This window comes from Eubalaena glacialis, chromosome 17 (genome assembly GCF_028564815.1).
Source record: "Eubalaena glacialis isolate mEubGla1 chromosome 17, mEubGla1.1.hap2.+ XY, whole genome shotgun sequence".
NCBI lineage: Eukaryota > Metazoa > Chordata > Mammalia > Artiodactyla > Balaenidae > Eubalaena > Eubalaena glacialis.
This window is the reverse complement of record NC_083732.1, coordinates 16062301-16086184: the sequence shown is the minus strand read 5'-3', so window position 1 is coordinate 16086184 and position 23884 is coordinate 16062301. Positions and strand designations below refer to the sequence as shown.

General features: G+C 41.9%; 1 protein-coding gene across 1 annotated transcript in view; it reads left to right on the top strand.

Moving 5' to 3' along the window:
- Positions 1 to 5741: 5741 nt before the first annotated feature.
- TRAM1 (translocation associated membrane protein 1) overlaps positions 5742 to 23884 on the top strand; it is a 28498-nt gene continuing 10355 nt past the window's right edge. The window contains exons 1-6 of the mRNA XM_061171308.1: positions 5742 to 6044; positions 13637 to 13700; positions 15190 to 15311; positions 15427 to 15543; positions 16945 to 17003; positions 18684 to 18768. Of these exons, the coding sequence (XP_061027291.1) occupies positions 5922 to 6044; positions 13637 to 13700; positions 15190 to 15311; positions 15427 to 15543; positions 16945 to 17003; positions 18684 to 18768 (570 nt within the window). The 5' untranslated portion in view covers positions 5742 to 5921. The remainder of the gene's footprint in view (positions 6045 to 13636; positions 13701 to 15189; positions 15312 to 15426; positions 15544 to 16944; positions 17004 to 18683; positions 18769 to 23884) is intronic.

The following is a 23884-nucleotide window of genomic DNA, read 5'->3' as shown; positions in this document are numbered from 1 at the left end:
CACCATGACCCACCTTCAGAGGATTTAATGGCAGTCCTCCCTCCCTATAAGCTTCTGAAGCAGCCCATCCTAAAAAGGAAGCTAAAATTAGAATTGATTCCCCACTTTCCCTAAAAGACCATCTGGATAGTTGCCCCATGCGGCAGGACCCTTCCCACCTTAGTCCCCTTGGGGGCGAACCTCCAGGTCATCCACCATCACCACATTCTCTCCCCCTCGTGGCTCTTCCTCCCGTGATTTGACTTAAGCTAACCTCCCCCCACCCTTCCACTGCATCCCCTAGAACCCCAGCTGTGTCATCAGCCAAGCCCTCCACAGCCTCCACCCTTTTCTGCATATTTTCTTCACCCTCTTGCACAGAAACCTGGGGCAGCTCTCAGTGGAAACTGAAACCTGCTTCCCCGGAGCCTCAAGAGGCCGCCCTCTCCCTCCCACCCCAGCACGCTGCAGAGCCGAGGGGAGGAGTGGGTGTGCCCGTGCCCCTCCCTGCTGCCGACAGACAGCTCTCCCCCCTCGCTCAGAAACCCGCGCTCTTCTGGAAGCCCATGCCCTCCAACTACACCACCCACTCACTACCCACGGCCCCGCGACCATCAGCCCCTCACCAGGCTCCTGAATCCTCTTCATCCTCTTCACTCGTGCCAGATGTCAGCGCCCGCCCCCTTCCCCTTCTGCTTCCTGAGTCCCTCCTGGCGACAGACCACCCATAAAGCGTGTGGAGGGCACTCTCCCCTCCTGCTGCCTCGACTCCTCGCTTCCGACGTGCGCCCTCCATCACACCCTTCCCGTCTCATTGCCAAGGACCGCACGACCTCAGGACTCATCCCCAGCACCCCACCCTCTGACCACTTGCTCTTTGGCCAACTAGCCTCACTCCAACCATCTTCCACCCCATGGGCGCCCCCAATTCCGAGGCCCCAGCACTCTGTATCTAGAGATACAGAACTGGCAAGGAACAGATGGCACCCTCGGAAGGGCTGAGCTGGAGAGAATTTCATGAAAGGCCTATGGACAGAGGAGCGGGCCGGCTGAGAGAACCAAGCAGAGACAGGGGAGCTCCCGGGGACTAGGAACAGCCTGAAGACGCAGGGGAGAGAAAGAGGTACTGAGCCCAGCAAGAGCTGGAACGTGAGAGAAAGGCTGATAGGGGCTGTGGCCACCGGAGAACACAGGCCCGGCCAGAACCATCATAAGGCCAGGAGGGATCAAGGGAGAATAAACCCCCAAAACTCGCTTCTGGTTTTTGGCTAGTGCCTTCCATTGGCTGAAGTCAGAGGGCCAGGGAGCCTCAGTGATGCGATCTGAAGAGGTTTGCCTTTCACAGCAAAAAAGGGTGCATTGCGGGTGGAGGGTGACCAGGTAGGAGAAGCACAGCCAACTCCTCACAGCCCTGGCCTATTCTGCAATTCCCCTCAACATCCTTGCCCCTCTGTCATGCTGGCCTGGCAGACCCCAACTCTCTGCCTTCTCCAGAGCTGTATCCAAGCAGGCGGATGGGACCGAAGACAATTATGGGGCTCTGCTTACTAGTCTCACTTTAAATGCAGGTCCTCAAGGAGGAAGCACTGCTGTCTGATTACACTCCTCTAATCCATTCACCCTCCCACAATTTTACCCCTTTTTCTCCTCAATCTCCAGTATACTATCCCCACTCCTGATGATTTCATATGTTACTGAGAAAATACAAGCAGCAAGAAGACAACTTCATCTGGCCATTCTTAACCTATCCACAAACTCTGCTCTCCTCTGGTTACTGTGGGAACCCCATCCCTGTTACGGTGGGTGCCTCTACTTGTACACAAGATGCCATCACCTCTTACAGACCTGCAGGTATCTCCTGCAGAAGAAACGTCTTGCTCTAATGGGTCATTCTCTCTGCGTGCAAACATAAAATAGGTCATATCCATGGGGAAGGATGGGTTGGGAGTTTGGGATTAGTGGACACAAAGTATTATATACAGAATGGATAAAGAACAAGGTCCTACTGTATAGCACAGGGAACTATATTCAATATCCTATGATAAACCATAATGGAAAAGAATATGAAAAAGAATGTATATATGTATAACTGAATCACTTGGCCGTACAGCAGAAATTAACACAACATTGTAAATCAATTATACTTCAATAAAATTTTAAAAAATGGATCATATCCAAAAAGAAAACAAAAACTTTCCCTAGACCCTTCAGCCCCTCTCTAACTACTTGCCCATTTCTGTCTCATCTTATAGGAAAAACTCCTCAAATGAGTTGCTTATACTCATGCCTCCATGTTGCCACCTCCCACTCTCTCGAAACCCACTCCAATCAGCTATTTATTCCTATCATTCCAAAGAAAACACTCTCTTGAAGGTCACCAATGATCTTCATAATAAGTCCTAGCAGGAACAAATGGCACATTCAAAGTGGGTAATTTGAGGAAATTTTCACAAAAGCACTCTTCAGAAGTGTGGGCAGAGCGTAAGGAAACCACAAGGGATACTGGCTGTAACCATGGAGTGATTCAAGGGGCCAGAGGAAGGAACAGGTAACTGAGCCCGAGAGAGAGCTGTGGAGGAGGACCTCCTGGCAAAAGCTGTGACTTTCTCTGGAAGATGGCAAGAGTGCAGGGCGGGAGCCCCCAGCCCCTGACTAAGCAGAACAGTACTACAAGGACCCACCATTTCTGCCCAGTGTGCTGGAGCACCCCGCTGGGCTGGCCGAGATGTTCTCAGGCTGCACCTCAGCCTGAGGTCTTCCTGCCGGGTCCTCCCTCCTTCCTTTCACAGGTGTCAGACAGGTACCGTGGTCTGCAGGCTTTCCCTACCAACTCCTCTCCCATTTATTTTTCACAAATGTTATTGACGACGAATCCCTTATGATTCTAACTTTGTCTTGGCATCTATTTCCTGGATAACCCACACTGCCACAAACTCACATCCTCTGTCTTGCCAAATCCAATGGTCATCCCAAGTCCTACAGCTGTCCAGAGTATGGTAGGTTTCATGCAACTGAAAGAACACCAGTGGGGGTATTTTCTCACAAAAGAGTGAAAAACAAATTTTAAGGTTTGAAAGAGTCCATTTCAGTTTAAAAACTCACTTTAGTGGAACAATTAATTTCCAAATGACCTAGAATATTTCCATGTCACCCTTCACCAAACAAGTCTTGAAAATACCCATCACATTGGTAATGACTTGTTTATTGTCTTCCATTCCAGGTATATGAGTTTCAAGAACAAAAACTAAGTCTTTCTTTGGGGAATAATAAAAATGTTCTAAATTTAGATTATGGTGGTGGTTGCCCAATTTTGTAAATATACTAAAAATCATCAAATTGTACTCCTGAAATAGGTGAACTACGTGATATAAATTATATCTCAAAGCTATTTTAAAAAATGCAATTGAATCATTAGAGATGGCCACAGAAGTCAGTAAAGGTTTCAGCGAAGTCACCTGTGAATGAGATTTGAAGGAACAGTAGGCATGTGCTGGGTAGATGAGGGGAGAGAAGAAAACATCCCAGACAGAGGCAGCAGCAAGCACAAAGCCAGGGAGAGCGTGGGAAGAGAGCAGACTATCATGTGTATAGAGTGGGAAGCCAGTAGTGCTGGTACTAAGAGATTGGGGCATAGAGAGGCAGGGTTTGAGCATGTCTGGGTAGGCAGAAGCCAAACCATAAAGCACTATTTAGTCATGCTAGCTTCCCATAAAGCAAAAGGGAAACCACCAAAAAAATTTGAAAAATTTTGTTAGAAGCATCATTCTAATATGAAATTGGAAGGTGATTTGGAGGTAGGTAAAACTAGTAATTGTTTGATCAGAAAGTAGGAAAATAACAATAGCTAACATTTGGGACCTCCCTGGTAGTCCAGCAGTTAGGACTCCTTGCTTCCACTGCAGGGGGCACGGGCTCAACCCCCTGGTCGGGGAACTAAGATCCCACAAGCCGCGTGGCCAAAAAGAAAAAATAATAACAATAGCTAACATTGGGCTTCCCTGGTGGCGCAGTGGTTGAGAATCCGCCTGCCAATGCAGGGAACACGGGTTCGAGCCCTGGTCTGGGAGGATCCCACATGCCGCAGAGCAACTAGGCCCGTGAGCCACAACGACTGAGCCTGCGCGTCTGGAGCCTGTGCTCCGCAACAAGGGAGGCCGCGATAGAGAGAGGCCCGCGCACCGCGATGAAGAGTGGCCCCCACTTGCCACAACTAGAGAGAGCCCTAGCACAGAAACGAGGACCCAACACAGCCAAAAATAATAAAATAAATAAATAAATAAGCTGCCGGTTTCACAGCTACTATATTAAAAAAAAAAAAAAATAGCTAACATTTACACCTAATTCTCTACTAAGCACTTTCCTTGAATCATCTCATTTAATTGCTAAAGTAGGCTACAGGTATTACAATTATCTCCTTTTTATTGATGATATGGTTTGCTCCCTCACCTCTTAAAGTCTTCAGGCAAATGCAATTTCCCACACTTTCCCTATTCCCCTTGCTTTATTTTTCTCCAGGACCCTCATCTCAATTTAAGACATGTTTCACTTTTTAAATCTTGTGTAAAGATCCTCTTCCCATACTAAAATGAAAGCCCGTAAGAATAGGTTCAATTGTACTTTTCATTCAGTTCTGTATCCCCAGTGCTTAGCATATGGTAGTTGCCCAATAAATAGTTTTTTGAATACATGAATACATAAATGAAGAAATCGAATCTCATGGAGGTAAGTAACCATGATCACACAGATAATGAGTGACAGAATTCTAACTTAAAAACCCATGTTCTTAAACCACTAAGGGATTCACCAGACTTGTAATATTGTAGGCGAGCAGTGAGTCCCCTCCTGAGGGTGCAGCAGTGGGAAAGGGAAGGGGGGACTGAATGGCCTTGGGTTTGTTTGGTAATAGTTTGGGTATGGAAGGATGCTGAAAGGGATCAGTCCAGGATGACTCTGGTTTCTAGATTTGTCAAATGGGTAAACAGTGGTACAATTCATCTGGAGAAAGAATACAAGGAGTCTTGGTTTGGGCAGAAATATGAAAAAGGAAGACATGTCTAATCCACAAACTTTTAAAAATCATCTCCCTAGATTACCAAGAAGTGTTGTTAATAATAAATATGAAGCCAGTAAACCCAAACTTATGAACTTACTTCAGTCGCATGCCCGTTGAGGGATGGGTAGGTGAGACCAAATAGGAATTGTTCTTTTTTGAAAACTACCTCAAGGCCACAAAGAACAGGAAAAGTCCTCAGGCGTGTTTAAAATAACTCTGAAGTTAACTTTTAAGGCAGCTGCTAAAACCGAAGAATGCCCCTACCCTTATGTAGTTAAGCTGTACTCATACGTTTAGATTATTTTGCTGGTGGCAGTGGCTTTCAAGAAGTGACAATCAATGTGGAAGCAGGCACTGACACCCAAGGCCAGGGTGGCACAAAGGGCGGAAAGCACGCTTGCACCCGTGCACGCCGTAGCACGTGGCCGCCCTGTGACCGAGGCGCGGACTCAGCCTGTTAAGTGAGCGCAGGAAGCTCGCGCCTCAAACGACTCCCAACCCCCGCCCTGGCGCGGGGCAGGAGAGGCGCCGCTCAGGTTTCTTACACTCGCCCGGCCCCGGGCGGACGGCCTCCTCTCCCTAGGCGGCGCTGTGGGCTCGCAGGGGCGGCCGCGGCACAAGAGAGCGCCGTCTCCCCAGTGCGCATGCTCGCCTCCTCTGTGGGCTAGCCTTTTTTTTTTTTTTTTTTTTTTTTTTTTTTTTTTTTTTTTTCCGGGCGGCCCCGGCGGCTGCGTACTGGCTGTGGGATGGGAAGTGAAGCCCCAGCGAGCTGCAGCGGCGGGGCTGTGAGGAGCAGCCAGGGGGAGGCGGCGGCGGCGGCGAGTCGGTGAGCAGCTGGCAAGAGCGGAGCCGGGGCGGAGCACCTGCAGGCACGGGCGGCGGCTTCACCATGGCGATTCGCAAGAAGAGCACCAAGAGCCCCCCGGTCCTGAGCCACGAATTCGTCCTGCAGAATCACGCGGACATCGTCTCCTGTGTGGCGATGGTCTTCTTGCTGGGGCTCATGTTCGAGGTGAGCCCTGCCCGCGCCCCAATCGCCCGCCCGCTGTCCCCTCCCCGGGCCCCGGCTGCCAGCTCAGCCCCTCGGCCCGGGACCGCGGGGGATCCCAGAGAGGGGGGTGGGGGGGAGGTGCCGGCCGCCCGGCCCGGAGGAGCGGGCCTGCCCCGCCCCGCGCCGAGCCGGCCTGGGGCTGCGGAGCCCCGGGAGCCTGGCCGCCGTGCGCCCGCAGGGGCCGGGGTCACCGCATCGCCCCCTCGGCCGCCGCGCACGCCGCCCTCCCGCCGCCGCCGCCCCCTCCCGCCGGCCGCGCCGCGCAGTTCCTGGTTCCCGCGAAGGGTTACGTGGCAGCCGGCGAGGGGCCGGCGGTCGGCGGGGGCGGCCCCTGCACGCCGAGCTGGCTGCGGGCGGTGGGCGGGCTGGGCAATGGCCGGCGCGCCCGGCTGGCCAGGCCGCGGGGGCCGGAGAGCGCCCGGTGCCGGCGGCGGGAGCCGCGGCGGCACCGAGTCTGGGGTGAAACCGACGGAGCCCGGCGTCCGCTGCCCACTGGAAGGGCGGTGGCCGCGGGGCAGCGAGTGATCTCCGCGGGATCGGCTCTCCGAGTCGCACCCACCCGATTGTTTTAACTCCTGTCTCCCAAGCTGGTATTGTTACCAGTGATCGAACTTTTTGCCCCGGCGCTTGCTCTTTCCTTAAGGAAACAAGGTCTGATACAGAAATCGGGGTTCTGAACAGCAGTGCCGAGGCGTCGGATAATTTTCTTTTTGTTTCTTGAAATAGAGGATGGAAATGTCAGGAGTGTGTAAATTCTCTTCCCACGTAGCGAGTATTGTGATGACTTACTTAACAGCTGTTGAATGTGGGTAATAAACTTTGCAAGGTGAACGTGTAACATCCTACGGCTTCCTTTCCCTCGCTCCCCAGTACACACGCCCATTCCTTATCTTCTTTCCCTTTTTAATCTTTCTCTGTAGCTCCTGTGCCCCCCCAAATACACTAATTATTTTACTTATTTATTGTCTCCCCGCTCCTGGAATGTAACCTCAGTGAGGGCAGAAATTTTGGGTTTTTCCTAATCTATTTCCAACGCCTAAATTTAGGAGATGCTTACAAAGTATTTGCTTAATGAGTGACCTTAAGAATTCTTGAGAAAAACTGGTGTAATGAGACTGCCAGTGACCGAAAGATGAATAAATAGTTTAAATGGAGCCCATGTGGGTTTTTTAAATGTTATGATTAGGTAACTTAATATTTTAATAATTTTTTGCTTCTCTTCAAATGAGCTTTTCTGCATCTAGATACAGATTTTTTGATTCTTGATAGTGTCATTTACGTCCACTTAGTCCACTGCTAAGGAGGTAGTAGGTATCCTGAAAGGGAGGGTAGAAGGGAACTAACATATGTCACATCGTTCGATTTAGGCTGGGCCTGTGCTACTTACCTACTGAAGGACCTAAGGCTAAGCCTCAGTTTTTCTGCTCTGTATAAGGAAATAACATCACCTGTGCTGTTCTCCCAGCCATTGCTTGCAGAGATCAGATGATATGGTGAGAAGGCATCTCACGGTTTATACAGCACTACATGAATGTATATGATATTAGAAATGCAATGCTAAACATTTGTACTCTGTTTCTGAATTTTATACTTGTATATACTTTCTGCTTTGGTGTTAGAAGTAATACTTTTGTGTGTACAATATACTGAACAGTTCCGTAAAGCTTGCCATAACCCATCTCCACGTGGTAAGAATCCCTGTCTTTAAAGATATAATTTAGGAGTAATATTACCTGCAAGGTGTATTTGCAATGCGTTGAATGAAATGGAATATAAATCAGAAGTGCTGACACTTAGAAATGTTATAACGTTGCTTTTATGTAAATTATTTCATGTTCTCTTACCACATTTCTAGAGAAGTTTACCACCTATACCTTGCCTCACATGTCAATGATTTTTTAACATTAAGTGGATTTTCACCTTTACATCTGTAAAATTTATCAATTTACATAGACACAACAAAGATCTAAATAGAAGTTTTTAAAATCAGTTCAAAAACGAATGTTGAAGTAGTAGACAGAAGGAAGTTTGTGCAGGTTGTACTACATTTTTCTTACCATATGTTAAAGTTTTAGGAGTTGAAAGCACGTTATCTACCTATGGGAAAAAAGTCACAGGATTAGTTTTGCTGCTTGACTTTTAAAGTAATTGCTGCGGGACTTGCCTGGTGGCGCAGTGGTTAAGAATCCGCCTGCCAATGCAGGGGACACGGGTTCAAGCCCTGGTCCAGGAAGATCCCCCAGGTCGCAGAGCAACTGAGCCCACGAGCCACAATTACTGAGCCCATGTGCCACAACTACTGAAGCCAGCGCACCTAGAGCCTGTGTGCAGCAACTAAAACGCAACACAGCCAATAATTTTAAAATAATTAATTAATTAAAAAATAATAATAATAAAGTAATTGCTGAATCTCAACGTTAACGTAGTTATAGAATGACAGTATTTGTGCTAGAATAATAGAGAATGTAAGGTTTTTGCAACAGAACTGTTTAGCCTTTTGTGTAAATATATTGAGGAAGTGTCGGAGGATTTATGGTGAAATTGACAAAGCAATAACAGATACTGTACTACTAGCCAAAATGAAGAATCAGTATAGACGCTGAAGCTAAAGCGAGTTAGGGCTCTACTGCTTGCTAACTGGGTGGCCTAGGGCATGTCATATAACTTCTTAGAACTTGTTTCTTTTTCTGTAAAATAGGGCTCATCAGATTACTCTGAGAATTAAACTAAGTTTTATAATGGCTAGTTCAAAGTGTGGCTTACAGGAGGCATACCATAAATGGTAGCTCATTATTCCTTAGGTATTTATCGAAGTCGAAAAACAGAAGACAGCATTTTTATGTGAGAAAATTCTAACAGTTAGCATCTAAAGAAATTATATATACTGATAAGGTTGATAAAGCAATAGTTTGGGAGATATGAAAGCGTTTAATTTCCAGGAAAGCTTGTGTTATCAAAAATTGCTGTGAATTTTGAAATCATGTGTTTAGTACAGTTTCTGTCCACATACTCCACATCATGGTCTATAATTAATGACTTCATATTGGAGTTAGGAAAATTTAACAGTTGAAAGATGTAAAGATGCTTGGGAAGCTTTCTGAAAGTGAGGATATAGCAGAGGAATTAGGGGTTTCCACGAGGAATATTCTCTTCTGGGAGGGATTTACTTTTCAGAGACTCAGGAGTCCAGGTTGTTTGTGCCATGCCAGGTTTGGGGGACCTTTACAATTTCAACTATGTAGAACAGTCTTGGGGGTTTGTTTTATTTTTAAGCATGGCTTATCTTAATGCCAACATTTTCTTTCCTCCTTTTTTTTAAGAACTTAATTTTATATAAGCTGGTAAGAAAGTGGGATTTGATATTCAGAAATTGCCTTTATCTTTGAGACACCCAGTCAATGTAGTAGTCACACTTCCCTCTGACAAGTACAAAATAGTTAACATCTCTGTATGACAAGAAAAGATACCAAGCCCCAGCTGGTGACCACTAAAGAAATATTATGATATTCATGATACTCTATACAATGCAGAATTAAATAATTCATTAGCGTCGTGGTAACCTGTTTAAGATGTATCTGAATAAGTCTCATATTTTTCTTATAAATGGAGAGCAGTGCTTTAAATGTCCAAAATTGTCATAAACTCATTTTTACTTTTGAGTGCATTGTATATTTCTGTAGCATATTTTATTCCAAACTAACTTGTCTTACTATTGATTAACTGTAATATTAGTTTAACTAAAACAGTGCTGGCCGTGGTATGAGGCTTAGGACGCCTAGAAATGACTAAGAGCATGATTACTGGTTTAATTTTTCTTCTTTTTAAAAAATTTTTCTATAAACATTTTTTAGGGTGTGTAGTTTGTATTTTTCCTCTTCTTATTCTGCTTACTGTCACATGCTAAGCTAGCTGGAAGCCAGATTTTAATTTTCTTTGGAAGCCTAACATTAAAGGATAATCTAATTTTTGTTGCTTTGGGAATTTGATATTAAATTTATCTTTGAAGAATTTCACTTGTCATTTGTAAAAAAACTTAAAAAGTTTTTTTAGCTATGGTAGTGGTGACCTCATATTCTAAATTAGAAACAGCAATGTGGAGTGTGTGTGCGTTTATATATGAAATCTAAACAAAGATATTAAAACATAAAATTTAGTAATCAGTTAACTTTATTAAAAAGAATCACGTGAAAGCAGTGTTACCCTGGCAACTCACGTCATTGTTCTGCTCTCACGCATCTGTGTGAATGACCCAAAATGTAAAACAGAAAAGCCTTACTTGCCTTTTCTAGGGAAGTGATCTTTATGTATCTACCCAGTGGAACAACTCACTGTGGTGGCCATACCCTGACTTTATCTCACAAGCCTGCCATATTTCCAGATCCTGACTTCCAGAATAGCAGAACTCAGCTGCAACCTGCATGTTGTTCATCTCCCCACTTCTACTGCTCGTATGCCAGCTCTCCCCCTAGTCCAGGCTTTTATGGGGCCTGGTCCCCTTTCCTTTTCTCCAGTGTATTAGTCCCTTGTTGCTTTGCTTTTCTTCCTGTAGACTTTAACTACTGTCCACGCTCCCCCCAGGCCCTCAGCTCCCTTTCCCTCTTGGTCTTTCTCCTTACTTGGCCTGCACATATCCAACCGTGGATCCAGCCTGCCATCTGCCTTTTCCGTGCCTCCCCATTTGTGGATTGCTCAGTGTTGTCAGAGAAAGTCATGCACTCTTGCTGATAGATAATATTACAAGTCAAAGGTTTCTGACCTCAGACAAAAGTAATACCCGGGGATCTTTGTACTTTTCCCTGGCCAGCTCCTTTCCCTAAAGGAACTATAAAAATACTCATCGTTTGAGCCCTCAACTATGCTTAACAGATGACATTGCTTTTCCCCCACCACAGGGAATTTCTTCAGCTTCTTGCCTTTTATTGAACTTATCTATCTCATCATTTTTACCTTCTGCCTGCCTGATCTAAGAGGAAAACTGCTCAAGATCAACCTTTAGCTCTATCCTTATATTTCATCCCTACCAGGTCTTTCCATCCGTTACGCCCTTACATGTTAAATTCTCCCTGTTCCCTGGTGCCTTTGCTGACTGCCCCCACACCAGCTCAGTGCCTCCCATCACGAAACGACATAAATCTTGACCTGGCATCTGTCGCTGGGAACCCCTTTGTTCCCCTTGTGCTCTGCGCTCCACTGTGAGGTGGCTTTTGCTTTCACTTCTTCATTGGAATCACTCAAGCTGCGACCACTGATGACTTCTTAAATCATCCGGTCCGCTGCACTCTTTTCCTGACACATCTCTATTGAAACTTTGACTTTATTAACCACACCTTTTTGAAATGTTTCCCCTTTGGCTTTTGGGGCATCTAGCTCTCTTCCTTCTCTCTCTGCCTCTCCTCTCTGATCATTTCTTCTTATTTTGCCACCAGCCTTTTTCTCTGCCCTCTCCGTGGTTCTGATGTTGTCCTGCTTCTCATCGAATCCTGTGCACTCTCTGTAGAGGATTTATATACTTTCACAGCCTCGACTATGTACCATGTACTGTCTGTAAACAGAGACTTCCAAATCCTTAAGCCCGGGTCTCCCTGCAGAGCTCCAGGCGTGGGCCTTACCTACCTGTTGGTCTTGCCACCTGCTTATCTCATAGAAATCTAAGTTTATATAAAGCGCAATTTCTTCTTTCCCTCAGACCTGCGGTTCCTCCTGTATATTCCACATTTTTATTAATAGTATTGCTTTTCACCCAGTTGTTGCAGCATCAGTACATAATCTGATTCTATCCTGCTAACCAAACCTTATTCTGCCTCAAAAGTTCCGCCTGTACCCACTACTACTGCCTTCGTTCAGGCCTTATTATTTTTCACAGGGTCTCTTGCAAAACTCGTACTTGACTTGCATCCTTACTCCAATTTATATTTTATCTAATATTTGTTCAGTAATATTGAACAATCGCCTGATAAGTGCCACACGCCATGCTGGGCTCTAAGCATATAGTGATGAGCAGAAACAGACGTGCTCCCAGCTCTTATGGAGACTACCGTCTGTCTGATGGGTGAGACAGCAGTGATTAATACAATCACGCCAAGAGTATACGTTTTGTAAGAAAGGAACACAGGTCTCTGAGGTAATCTAACAAAGGAAATGACCTATCCTAAGAGACGGGGAAGGCTTCCTTGAAAGGGTGTAGTTGACCTGAGATCCGAAGTGGAGAGGTTTTCCAGCAGTGTTTTAGATAACACTGCGGGTGCACGGAGCTATGGTGGGAGGAGTGCAGGAGGCAAGGGATGGGGCAGAAGTGGCTGGACGGGGGCTGGAGAAGCAGGGACCAGACCGTGGAGTTTGTTCTTATCCTGGAGAGAATAGGAATCGGTGAAGGACCTTTGGGGCGCGGGTGGAGGGAGGATGGGTGTGGGGAGTGGCGTTAACATGATCAGGAGGGGGTACTGATTGTGGGGTGGAGCGTGGGTCCGAGGGGGCTTGAGAGGCCAGCACTGTGCCCCAGTCAGCGATCTTTCTGAAAAGCATGAATAACTTCCCCCTCCCCAAAACTGTCTGGTCGGGCTAAAATAAAATCTAAACTACTAAGCTCAGCAAACTAGGTCCTTTCTAGCACTTGGTAACTTTTCCAGGCCTTTCTACCCCTTCCTGATGTGTGCCCGTGCCTGACCTCCTGTTTACCGCTCCTTGGCCTTTGCGCTTCTGTTTCTCCCATATGCTGCCCTCTCGGTCCCACTGCGTGAGCCTAGGGAACTTTTCTTTTCCAACAGGAGACAGCTTTCTGTACCACATCGCCTGCGAAGCCTTTCCAGAACATGCCTCATTCCTCACCCCAGGAAGAAAGCAAAAACAAAAAAAATGCTTTGGTTGTTTATCCTGAGTTCACATTGGCATTGATTCTGTGGTATTATAGCAATTTGTTTACCTGTCTTCCAGACTGGACTAAGTTGCTAGCCATCAGGATTGTATCATTCCTTTGTTATCCTTTCTTGTCTAGCACAGTGCCTGGCGCCTATAAATATTGAGTAAGCGTTCCATTTTTCTGTTCTGACCACTTTGCTTTTGCTAGTAGTCAGGTCAGTTAAATATTTATCGACAATGTAACTATGCCAGGTGTGTGGGAGATTAACACACACACCACAGATCCTACCTTTGATCTACCTTTTGTCATGGTAACTGTGCTTCCTTTTCTTTCATTAATTTACATTTAAAATTTTTCTTGATGGAAATTTTGTGTTCATTGTACAGGTCTAGAGTAGAGAAACTTTATTTGTCCAAACACTGTTTACTGGAACTGCAGTATCTTTTTTGAAATCTTAAAGTTAGGAGTGAATTACACAATCCCATCTAAACTGCAGACGACACTGGTGAATTATGTTAACTTTCAAGCTCGACTCCTTGGTGATCGGGAAGTCCAGTCGTGCCTGTCAGGGTGCAGCTGGAACTAGGGTGCCCTTGGTTCTTAGATGTGGGGACAGAACTTGGAATGTTTTTCCCCCCGATTTGCTATTTGGGAGAGGGTCACAAATTGACTTGATCTTCTTTTTTTTTCTTTCTAGATAACAGCAAAAGCTTCTATAATTTTTGTTACTCTTCAGTACAATGTTACCCTCCCTGCAACAGGTAGGTAGTTTTCTTTTGGAATTTTCTGGTTAAGTAGAAGAGTTCAGTAGGACAGACTTGGAAATTTCCATAAACACTAGGTTCTTCATTATTTTCACAGATCTCATTCGTGATTAGACTGAATATTATTTTGATGATTTTGTAATGCAAAATCTGATGTTTTTGGTTGACTTCACCCTATGTATTGTATGAAAATCAGTTTTTATGTGTTTAATGTTTATTGTGTATTTTTGTAAATGGGCTTAAAATTCCAATGAAGATTTTTTTTTTTTTTTTTTTTGCCTTCTCTTCCCTCTGATCTTTTCATAAGAAAATCCTAAGAATAGATATTTTACATTTGTCTGAAGTGTCATTGTTCAGTCAAGGTTTCTAAAGGCCCAATGTTCAGGTTCAGTTTTTCTGACTTGTATGCGTTCTGTTTTGGACCTGTAATAACAACCCTCTTAAGCCCATTTTATTTTCACTCTTTGGTTGTGCTCTACCATCCTATCAGTTATTTGATTAGAGAGAATGTCAATAAGCATCTGGTAATAACATCCAAACTACACTTTTAGGTTTTATTTTGAAAAGTTTTTCTGAATGATGCTATGTGAAAATCAAGTTGTTATTGGAAGTTGATTGTAGTTGAATACAGTAATATAATTAACTAGCATGGGTGAGGAGTGGGGTATTCAGTTAACAAAATATTACCATATTCAGGTGGTAAACTTGCCCCGAGCCCCGAGTCTCTCTATTTAGAATGTAAGATCAATTATACAACATGGAGTTGGTTTTTGTTCAGCTATATCATTTTGTAAATATTTGATGTAGTAACTTAGATATCACAGTTCTCAGAACCACAAAGTTGTTTTGAAATTTGAGTATGCCAGAAAAAAACAAAGCTCTTTTATCAATTCACAAGTATTTGATTAAGTCTTGTTCTGAAAAAATCTTAGCACTTTTAAAGATTGAAAACAATTGTAGCAGTTGCCTCTGTCTCTCCTGCTTAGAATTCAAAACTAAATCAAATCAAAGTTGAGTCAGCTTTTCCAGCAGAATCATAAATGTGGTGTCTAGTTTGAAAGTAGAGCTAGAAAGCTGAAAGTTTCAAAAGTTCTTTGAAAAGACAGGCAAATGGGCTAAGTATAACTTTAATACAACCTAAGTATAATCTAACCCCTATCCCTGGGGTAATATCAATTTTACAGTCCCCAAGGATCTCAATGTGGCCTCCCCTTCGGTGTTCTCTGGTCTTTAATGGCTGTAACTAACATGTGTCAAGTCTTTGTAAATAATTTCTGAAGTTTTAGACTTCTAGATAGTCTCCTCAGTTTTCATTGTTCCTAAGACTGAAGGTGTCCAAAAGCAAATTACCATGATGTTTCTGTAAACTTATTTATTAGGTTAGTCTTCTCTTGTTTGTTTCCATAACTATGTTGTACTTAAGTGCTGTTTTTATAATCTTATGTATATTTTTGTGTATGTGTGTCCTGTCCTTTTTGACCTTCAGAAGAACAAGCTACTGAATCAGCGTTCCTTTATTACTGTGGTATCAAAGATTTGGCTACAGTTTTCTTCTACATGCTAGTGGCGATAATTATTCATGCCATAATTCAAGAATATGTGTTGGATGTAAGTATGCAATCTTAGAAATCTATACTTTGTAAAATACTAGCTCTCCATACTATGATAGTCATATTAAATATATTTTATAATCTTAATTATTAACGATTGTTTTTATTTTTAGAAAATTAACAGGCGAATGCACTTTTCCAAAACGAAACACAGCAAGTTTAATGAATCTGGTCAGCTGAGTGCATTCTACCTATTTTCTTGTGTTTGGGGCACATTCATTCTCATATCTGTAAGTATGTACTGTGCTGAAATTCTTACCTCTCAAAGTATTTAATTATATACCCAGAACAGAAATTGATGTCCTATTTTTAATGCTCATAAGCAAACCCTGAACCTTAGAAAAATTCCTCGTCTCTTGTTCTTCTTATCTAAGATCAGGAGTTCTGCTATTGAACTAGTATACATCAAGTTTCATCAGTAAGCCTCTCTTTTAGTTAGTTTTTATACAGCAAAAATTGCCAACTATGTTTAATGTTTCAGAAAGCCTTACTCATTTTTAGTCAATCTGAGTGTTGTCTTCATATCTTGTAGTCATTTGCAGGTATCTCTGTAGTAGCAAAAAGGGTAAGTTATCAGTGATACTTTCACTGGGTTACATGAGTTGTAGTGTTTCCAGTCATTTCGTTCTTTAAACACAGTCCAGATATTTTCTGAGCAAATTAAAATATTGATTAACTTTTTATTAAGGCTATCTAAACCTTTAAGTGTACCATTCTAACTAATGAGGGGGAAGAGAGTATCTAATATTACTAATATCAGTCCTTTAAGTTTATATGAACCCCAGAGTTTACATATTTTTGAGTTTGTCAGGACACAGTATTTTTTTTTTAATCGCTATGTTAGAGATGAATAAATAGGTAAAGTGAATTTTCCAGGATATGACACTTATGGTTGGAGATAGACTAAAACTCAGCCTTTCAGTCCAGTGCTTGTTCCTTTGTAAACTGCTGCTTTAATGATGCTTCATAGATACATTAAAGTTCAGCTTAAAATCTTTCTTATACATTAAAAAAATTTTTTATTGTTGATGTACAAAAGTTCTATCTTATACATTTTTTAAAAAACGTAAAAGTGTTAAACTTCCATGGGAAAATATTAAGGATAAGTTGCTTCAGGTTTTTTTTTTAATATACATATGCAGTAATTCTCACTAAATAGATCTGGTTATCTAAGAAAAAGACGTGGTTACTATGTGGACATAATCCTGTAAAACTTGGCAACACCTTGATCTTCTGTCTCCTGTCAGGTGCCACCTCTTTCTGAACCCTTTCCTTGATTACCCAGGACAAAATTCATCCCTCCAGTGGCTGTTGTAACTCTGTTATGCGCCATCACTGTTTTTTGGTTGTGTTATGTTTGTTCGCATACATGTCTTTTTTTACTCTACTGGATTGAAAGAATTTCGAAAGCCAGGAATTATGTCTTATTTGACTTCAAGTCACTCATATTGATTTTCACTTCACTAAAGTAAGCAGTTCGACTGAATGGAAAATAACTAAAACATCTAAAAGGTTGGACTTCAATGGAACTTGAGGTGGAGAGATGTAAATGTGCAAGGAATGAAAATACTGTCTTATTTTCTAAGACGTTTCCATGCTCATTAGGCTAATTTTTGTATCTTCTCTCTTAGGAAAACTATATCTCAGACCCAACTATCTTGTGGAGAGCTTATCCCCATAACCTGATGACGTAAGTCATTTTCAGCAGGTTTTTCTTAGTTAAGGACCATGGTCATGTCACTTTTAAGCAGGATTTGTTCTTGTTATTCTCTTTAGGACCTTAGGGAAATTCGTACAATAGGTATGTCTTTGGCAGTCTCACTGCCGTACGGACAAAAATTTCCTGTGTGCTTTTTTCATGTATATAATCTTTCCAGCATGTTTGTTACCTTGAGAAAACTGATTTTGACAGTAATCCTAATTTAGTCCTCTGTCTTCCCTTTCTTTTCCCTAACCCTTCTCCTCGTCACTGCTCCGTCTTCTACATACTTTTGCTCCTTTTCTTTGCCCCAGTCTCTTTTCACTCCTTCCATTTCTTACTCTCTTACACTAAAAGCCTGAGGGTAGGGACTGTTTCTTTTTTATTTTTCTGGCCCCCAGGGTTTCTGTACAGTGCTGTAAGAAGCTCAGGGGTTGCAAAGTCAGCCAGCTAAGTTATTCATTCTTCAAGCCCAGCTCTAGAACATCTATTCCATATTTTCCTTGCTCCTTTAGCCTATATTGGCTTCTGCTTTCCTGAATTTGTCATTTTGGTGTGCAATATTTTATGTTTATCTATACATTGTCTTGGCTGTTCTGCAATTGTCTCATTTACGTAAGTCTTAAATTGAGCCCGTGCCCACCAAGGCTATATGTGCCTTGACAGCAAGAAGAACTGTCTCTTTTTATATCCTTTGCTGTGCCAGGCTGTAGGTGCTTATCAGGTAGAAAGTAGTCAATAAATGTGTTGTGATGTGAGGATTGGTGAAAAAGTATGAAGGGAATATAACATGACCCTGCAATATTACCATACTCTGCTGAGCCATTCTAACTTTTAAAAATTGTTAATTCAATGCACTTGTGTAAACTGGAGATATAAACATCATATTTATGTGGGACTGTATCTTCTCCCCCTCCCCACCCCCCTGGAGTTATTCAGATTGGCTTCGTGTTTTCTGCTTTAGACCTCTGGAGGAGAGGGGGAGGGAGAACAGAGAGAAAGCGGAAGATCTGGAGGGGTGTGATGTGAGGAGGAGGCTGGATTCTAGACTGAATATGATACGTCTCCTGGGGAGTCCGTCAGTGCCTTATTCTTCTCTGGAATCCTGGTTTGCCTCCATTTATTGGGGGCTCTCAGTGTCTCAACCTGGTAGAGTTACCATATTTCCCTAAGAAAAAATCCAGGGATTGTTTGAAATTGGGATTATCCCGGTTTCAGGTGCTGGTTAATCTGTGCGCCTTCTCTTTTCTATCCATCTTGTTTGCCCTTCCCACTTCCCTTTTGACGAAACCTTACGGATCTGTGATTTGATTCCCTTAGAGTCATGGTCCGTATGTTTTCAGTAGCTGACAGGCATACTCTTCAGTATTAAGTAACTAATAGACAAGGGGCTCTGTTTCCTCGCAGCTCGCTTGCATGTTCACAGTGCTCTGTAGATCACGTCTGTGCTTCTGCTGTTTAATCCAGAGGCGCTGACTGATGCTGGGGGGCCGGGGGGCCGGGGGAAGTGGCTGTTGGAGAGTACGGTACATGGAGTATCGTGAGGGGACCTGAAGTGATAACGCAAAGGTGGCTACTTAGTACATCCTGATTTCCAGTGTTTGTTTGTACTTTATTCTTTAAAAATGGTATGCTTTAAAAGGTATTTTTTACTTTCTTGTGTTGGTACAGATTTCAAATGAAGTTTTTCTACATATCACAGTTGGCATACTGGTTTCATGCTTTTCCTGAACTCTACTTCCAGAAAACCAAAAAAGTAAGCAGGGGTTTTATAATTTTAAAAATTGTCTTTTGCCTTTTTTTGCCTTTTTTGGAAGTCTTTTTAAAATTATTTCCTCATGTCTCTAACCTCCCTCTCACCTCAACTCTCCCCGCACTATTCTCTCACCTCTCCCCTTTCCACAGAGGCTAAGTATCCTTAAGTATTTATTGAAGAAACCTGCAGTCATTTTAACTTAGAGGGGGATTTTACATTTGACATGTTAGTTTCTCACTTTAAAATTATGTTAGTGGTAATTTAAAATAAATTAAAATTTAAACAAATTTTGCAATGTAATGTTAGTTTTGTGTTACTGATATTCTTAGCAGTTTCACAAGCGAGACCAAAAGGATTAATTAGATTATTGTACAACTAAATGGTACTGTGTATAAGTCCCAAAGAAAAATTCAGTATTGAGAAAAGTAAACCATAGTTAAATATTCACCTTGACTTTTTTCCTGGTGAAATAGGTGGGGAAGATGTTTGTTTGTTTTGTTTGAACAATGAGTAAACCACTGGAGCACTGCACTAGCCTCCTGTGTAGTTTTACCCTCAGTGCTTGTGCAGTCAGGCTTCTGTGATGTCACAGAGTAAACTTTATTTCCTTTATTTAACTCTTTCTCCTCTAAAAACTCTACTAGCTCCCTGTTGCTTTAAACTAAAATAAAGCTGCTCACCTGTGCTCTAAGGGTTTCTCCTGTCTGTGCCCCCTCCCCTGGTCCCTTTTTCTTCCGCTCTCTCCTTATGCCTCATTCACACTGACATTCTCTAATTTTATAATCCCAACACATCAGTTCTTTTTTCTGGAGTACCTTTTCCCTCTGATAAATTAATCAAGCACTTTTGTTCTCTTTTTTGGGGAGAGATTGTTTAAATATTCCTATATATGAACTGATACGTGGGTGGGGCTGTGGATGAAAAAGAAGTCTGATCATGAGTTAACAACCACGAAGTTGGGTGATAGGTACCTGGGGATTCGTCATACTGTCTGTTTCTTGTATGTATTTCACATTTTTCCATGTTTAAAACGCTGTTTTTAAAATCCCCTTACTTTGAGAAGCTTTCCAAAATAGCAGAGGAACCAACCCATCCAGCAACCATTTTTCCTCTGCCTTCTCAAAAGCTGCAAACACTTATTTCTATATATATTCTAAATAGTTAATTCACGAGTATAGGCACTTGATTTATTATTGCGTTGTGTCTGTGACTTTTCGTGTCCTGTGTGTCTGTCATCATGGATGTTGTCTGCCACGATTAGAAAACACCACCAAATTAGGCCGTGTAAAGTAGAATGTTTTTCCAGTTAAGTTGATTGTAAGGATTAGGGCGAAGGTGCATAAAACCTTTGACTTAGAACTGTCTTAAGGTAAAATTCTTAGGCTCACAGTTTCCAATAACGCTTCCATATTCAGTAAGCACCTACTGTGAACCATACATGTCCCATAGCTGCACTGTCCAAATTAGTAGCCACAAGCCACATTTAAATTAACTAAGCAAAAACAAAATTCACTTTCTTGGTCACACTAGCCCGATTACAAGTGCCCATTCACCACACGTGGCTTCGCTGTCTGCCATCTTGGATCAGAGATAAAGAACATGTCCATCATCACAGAAGGTTCTGCAAAGCACTGCTGAGACCATCATAGTTCCTTGATGTCTTAGTACCATGGTCCCAATATTTAAAGCTTTCTTCGTGTACTTTTTATACCTGTGGACATAATACCTCTGAGTTTCATTATTAATTCATATGTCTATATCTTGTTCATTGACCATGTAAGTAGAGAGGGACATTTCAAAGTAATTGTTCATTTTCATTCTCAAAGCTCTTTTCTTATCAATTCCTGCCAGATGGCATTTCTCCAGAAATGCAATCTAATTTTTATGGAATAATTTGCATAACTTAGAATTTAACTGAAACTATTTTTAACACCTACATATGACAGTCGAAAGTAACTGTTGCAAGTAATTAACATAATTTGAAAGTAACAGCTGCATATGTGTTAAACAGTTTCTTAAAATTTACTCTATAAAAATTATTTTTGGAAGAACTCTTTACTGGAAAAAACTAGTACAGTGATTGTTTTGAACAGATCCTACAGAGAAATGAAGAAAGGAACACAGTAGCAGTTCAAGACGTGTGTTAGTCAAAAATAACTCAGTTTCTTTTAAGAGGGATATTATAACTACATGTAATATGTATGTTTCAATACAAATAGTCCTCTCTTTTTGCCCATAAGAGGATTCAAAATGTCATTTTTTAGCCAACTTGAATATATGAAGTTTCAGGGAAGTGTGGATGAAATAGCCAAATGTTTTATTTCTAATATCAGTTTATTTGGTTTAATTATCCATACATATAATTGTATATCACATAAAGTGTATTAAATTAGAAAAATGCTTTTTCCTACTCCATGAGGGTTATGTTCACCCTTCAACTTTGTTGTTAACATCTGTCCTTCATCACTAGAGCTACTCTTTGACTCATCTAAGTCAGTTTTTCCAGAGTACATCATTACCTCTGTCTTACTGATTCCTCCACTACACCTCTCTAAGCATTTAGAAGTGACACTGATTGAGGTTCCTCAGGCTATGTATCTTACCCAAACATTTATTTGTTGTTCAGAATAAAGTCATTGATACAGATCCCTGTAGTATGAGAGCTTTGAAAAAATTTACAGATGAGACAGCTCCATCTGTCGTTTAGGGGCAGATATTTGCCTTATATTTGGGCATATATGTGATATTCAGTTTAAAGTTAATTTTTCAGTATAGTGTAGTTAAGAAAAGCATTTTCTTTAAAAAACAGAAGTTTACTAAAGTATGTGGCTGACCTTTTTAATAAAAACATGTTGGAATAACAACCGAAAATGTCACCTGAAGTTATTTATAATTTTAGAATTTGTTTTAAGTGTACTATGTTTATTAGATTTTCCATGAAAAATGAAGCTATCAGAATTTTAAGTCATCACTCTATGACTTCATCCTTATATAAACTACTTGAACGTTAGCATTAAAGATAGATACGAACTTGGCAATGCTTTTCTAATAATTCAGTTTCATTATATATTTTTTTCATTCAAGTATAAGAAAAGTTTGCTAATCTTTAAACAAACAAATACACAAAACCTCATTTCTGGCTCCTGGTAACAAAATCATTGGACGATGTGTGCAAATGTCTTGAAAAACCAAAATCGCCTTTTTTCAGCCATGATTATATTCATCTAGACTCTAGATTCTAGAACAGTGATGAACTGCCCATGGATGGCTTACTGACTCCCTAATTGAAATCTAACGTGGCCAGTGAACTGATATGCGCCAACATTTCACCCAGCCTTCTCTGTTCTCCCTGAGCCCCAGGGAAACGTGTAGGCCCCAGAGACCCTGGTGCTGGGCAAGGTCTTTATTGTTGGCCATAGACAATGTAAGCCCCAGAGGGGCTGTAACCCCATGAGGATTGAAGAATGTCAGAGGAGTCTGGCCTAGAACAGGACTGCTGAAAGCAGCCATTTTCTAAATGAAATCTAGATAAAATTTCTCAGTTTAAAAGTCACGCTGCATCATGCACATTACCTTTGCATTGTTAATGTGGGAATGCCTTTAGCTTCTGTTCTCCACCACTTCCTGTGGTGGGCTCCTCCCTGTCACTCATTTATTTTGACACACTGTCTCTGGTTAGGCTTTGAGTATGCAAACATTGCTTTTGAGACACTGGTCAGTTTGTATAAGGCTGAAGTTTCTGTTACTTAGAGAAAGGTTTCTTAATACTCTGTCCTTTTGAAAGTTGAAGAGACTATTGTAAAAGCTCTTGCTAGGCATTTGATGGTTGTGAAGATGGAAGCTGTGATGGTAGTTTACTTTCCATTATTGACTCATCTGGTCTGCTATCAGAAAGGCAGGGCTGAAATGCAAAGTTGAACCTGAATTTAGGGAAGAAGCTCTGGACTTTTCTTTACCTAATGGCAAGCACAACCTTGCCTCACTTAATTAGGTTGAGATTTAAGGACAAGAAATATAAAAGAAATGGAATGGCTTTTTGAAATGTAGTGTGTTTGTAATTTATAATAGTGTTTTTTGTCAGAGAGGAGAAAAGATAGGCATCTTATGTTCTCTGCTAAATGGCGTATTTTTAAAACTTATTTGTGTTTCTTCTTAAAAAAAAAAATCTTTTTTTTTAATCCTCCCAAGCAGTTACACTGCTCTGGTTTTTCCAGAAGTTATTCCAGCAACTTAGTTTTTTACATCAATTTACACAAGTTGTTATGTAGTAAAATGAGTTTAGTGTTCAATCAGCAATTAAAAAACAAAAAGGCTTTTATTATAAGTATTGGGGGTCCCCCTAGTGTTGCTTTCCCCTCAGAAATTTGGAGCATTGTTTAACACATCTGAAGGAAGGAATATGGCAGTATTTCCCATATTTAGTCACTTATATGCCACCTTGCTGCAACTTAAAATGTTTTATTTAAAATTATAATGGAACTTTGTTTTCTTGTATACTATCTAAAATCATTTTGTGCGGTGCCAGTGATATACACACCACGTAGCATATCAAATTGCAGTTATAACCCTACAGCTGAGCTGGTCTGAAATGACCATAAGAGAACGAAGAGGCTTTCTTGTGGTTGAACTTCACCATGTTGTCTCGACACCTTTCTCCCTCTCTCCTTTGGTAAGGAGAAGTAGTTCATTGGAAGCTTGAAAATTATGTGGAGAGAATCTTCAGACAGCCTATTTTCAGAGATACTTCTCTCTCCAGTTGGAAACTCCACTGTAAACTTGGTATTATGTCTTGGGAGTTTTCCCTGAGAGACCCAAAGCGTAGGACTCTGTATAGTGAACTGTTGTATGTTCTGCCTTTCTAACACTTGATCTTTGTAGCATTCTTACTAGAAAAGAGTTTTTAGTTTCAAAACTATACTTGTAAACTCTACTCTTTCTCAGAAGATTTGGTCAGGTAACTCCCTACTTGAAATGTAGGCGGCAAAAAGGAGACCAATGGAGGCCTGTGCTCAACTCTGTTCTATGCCAGAGACGAGTCCGGTGAGCTTCCAGATGAAGGCAGCTCAGTCTGCCGACATCGGCCACCATTTTAGTCATTTTAATTAGAGCCGCAGTA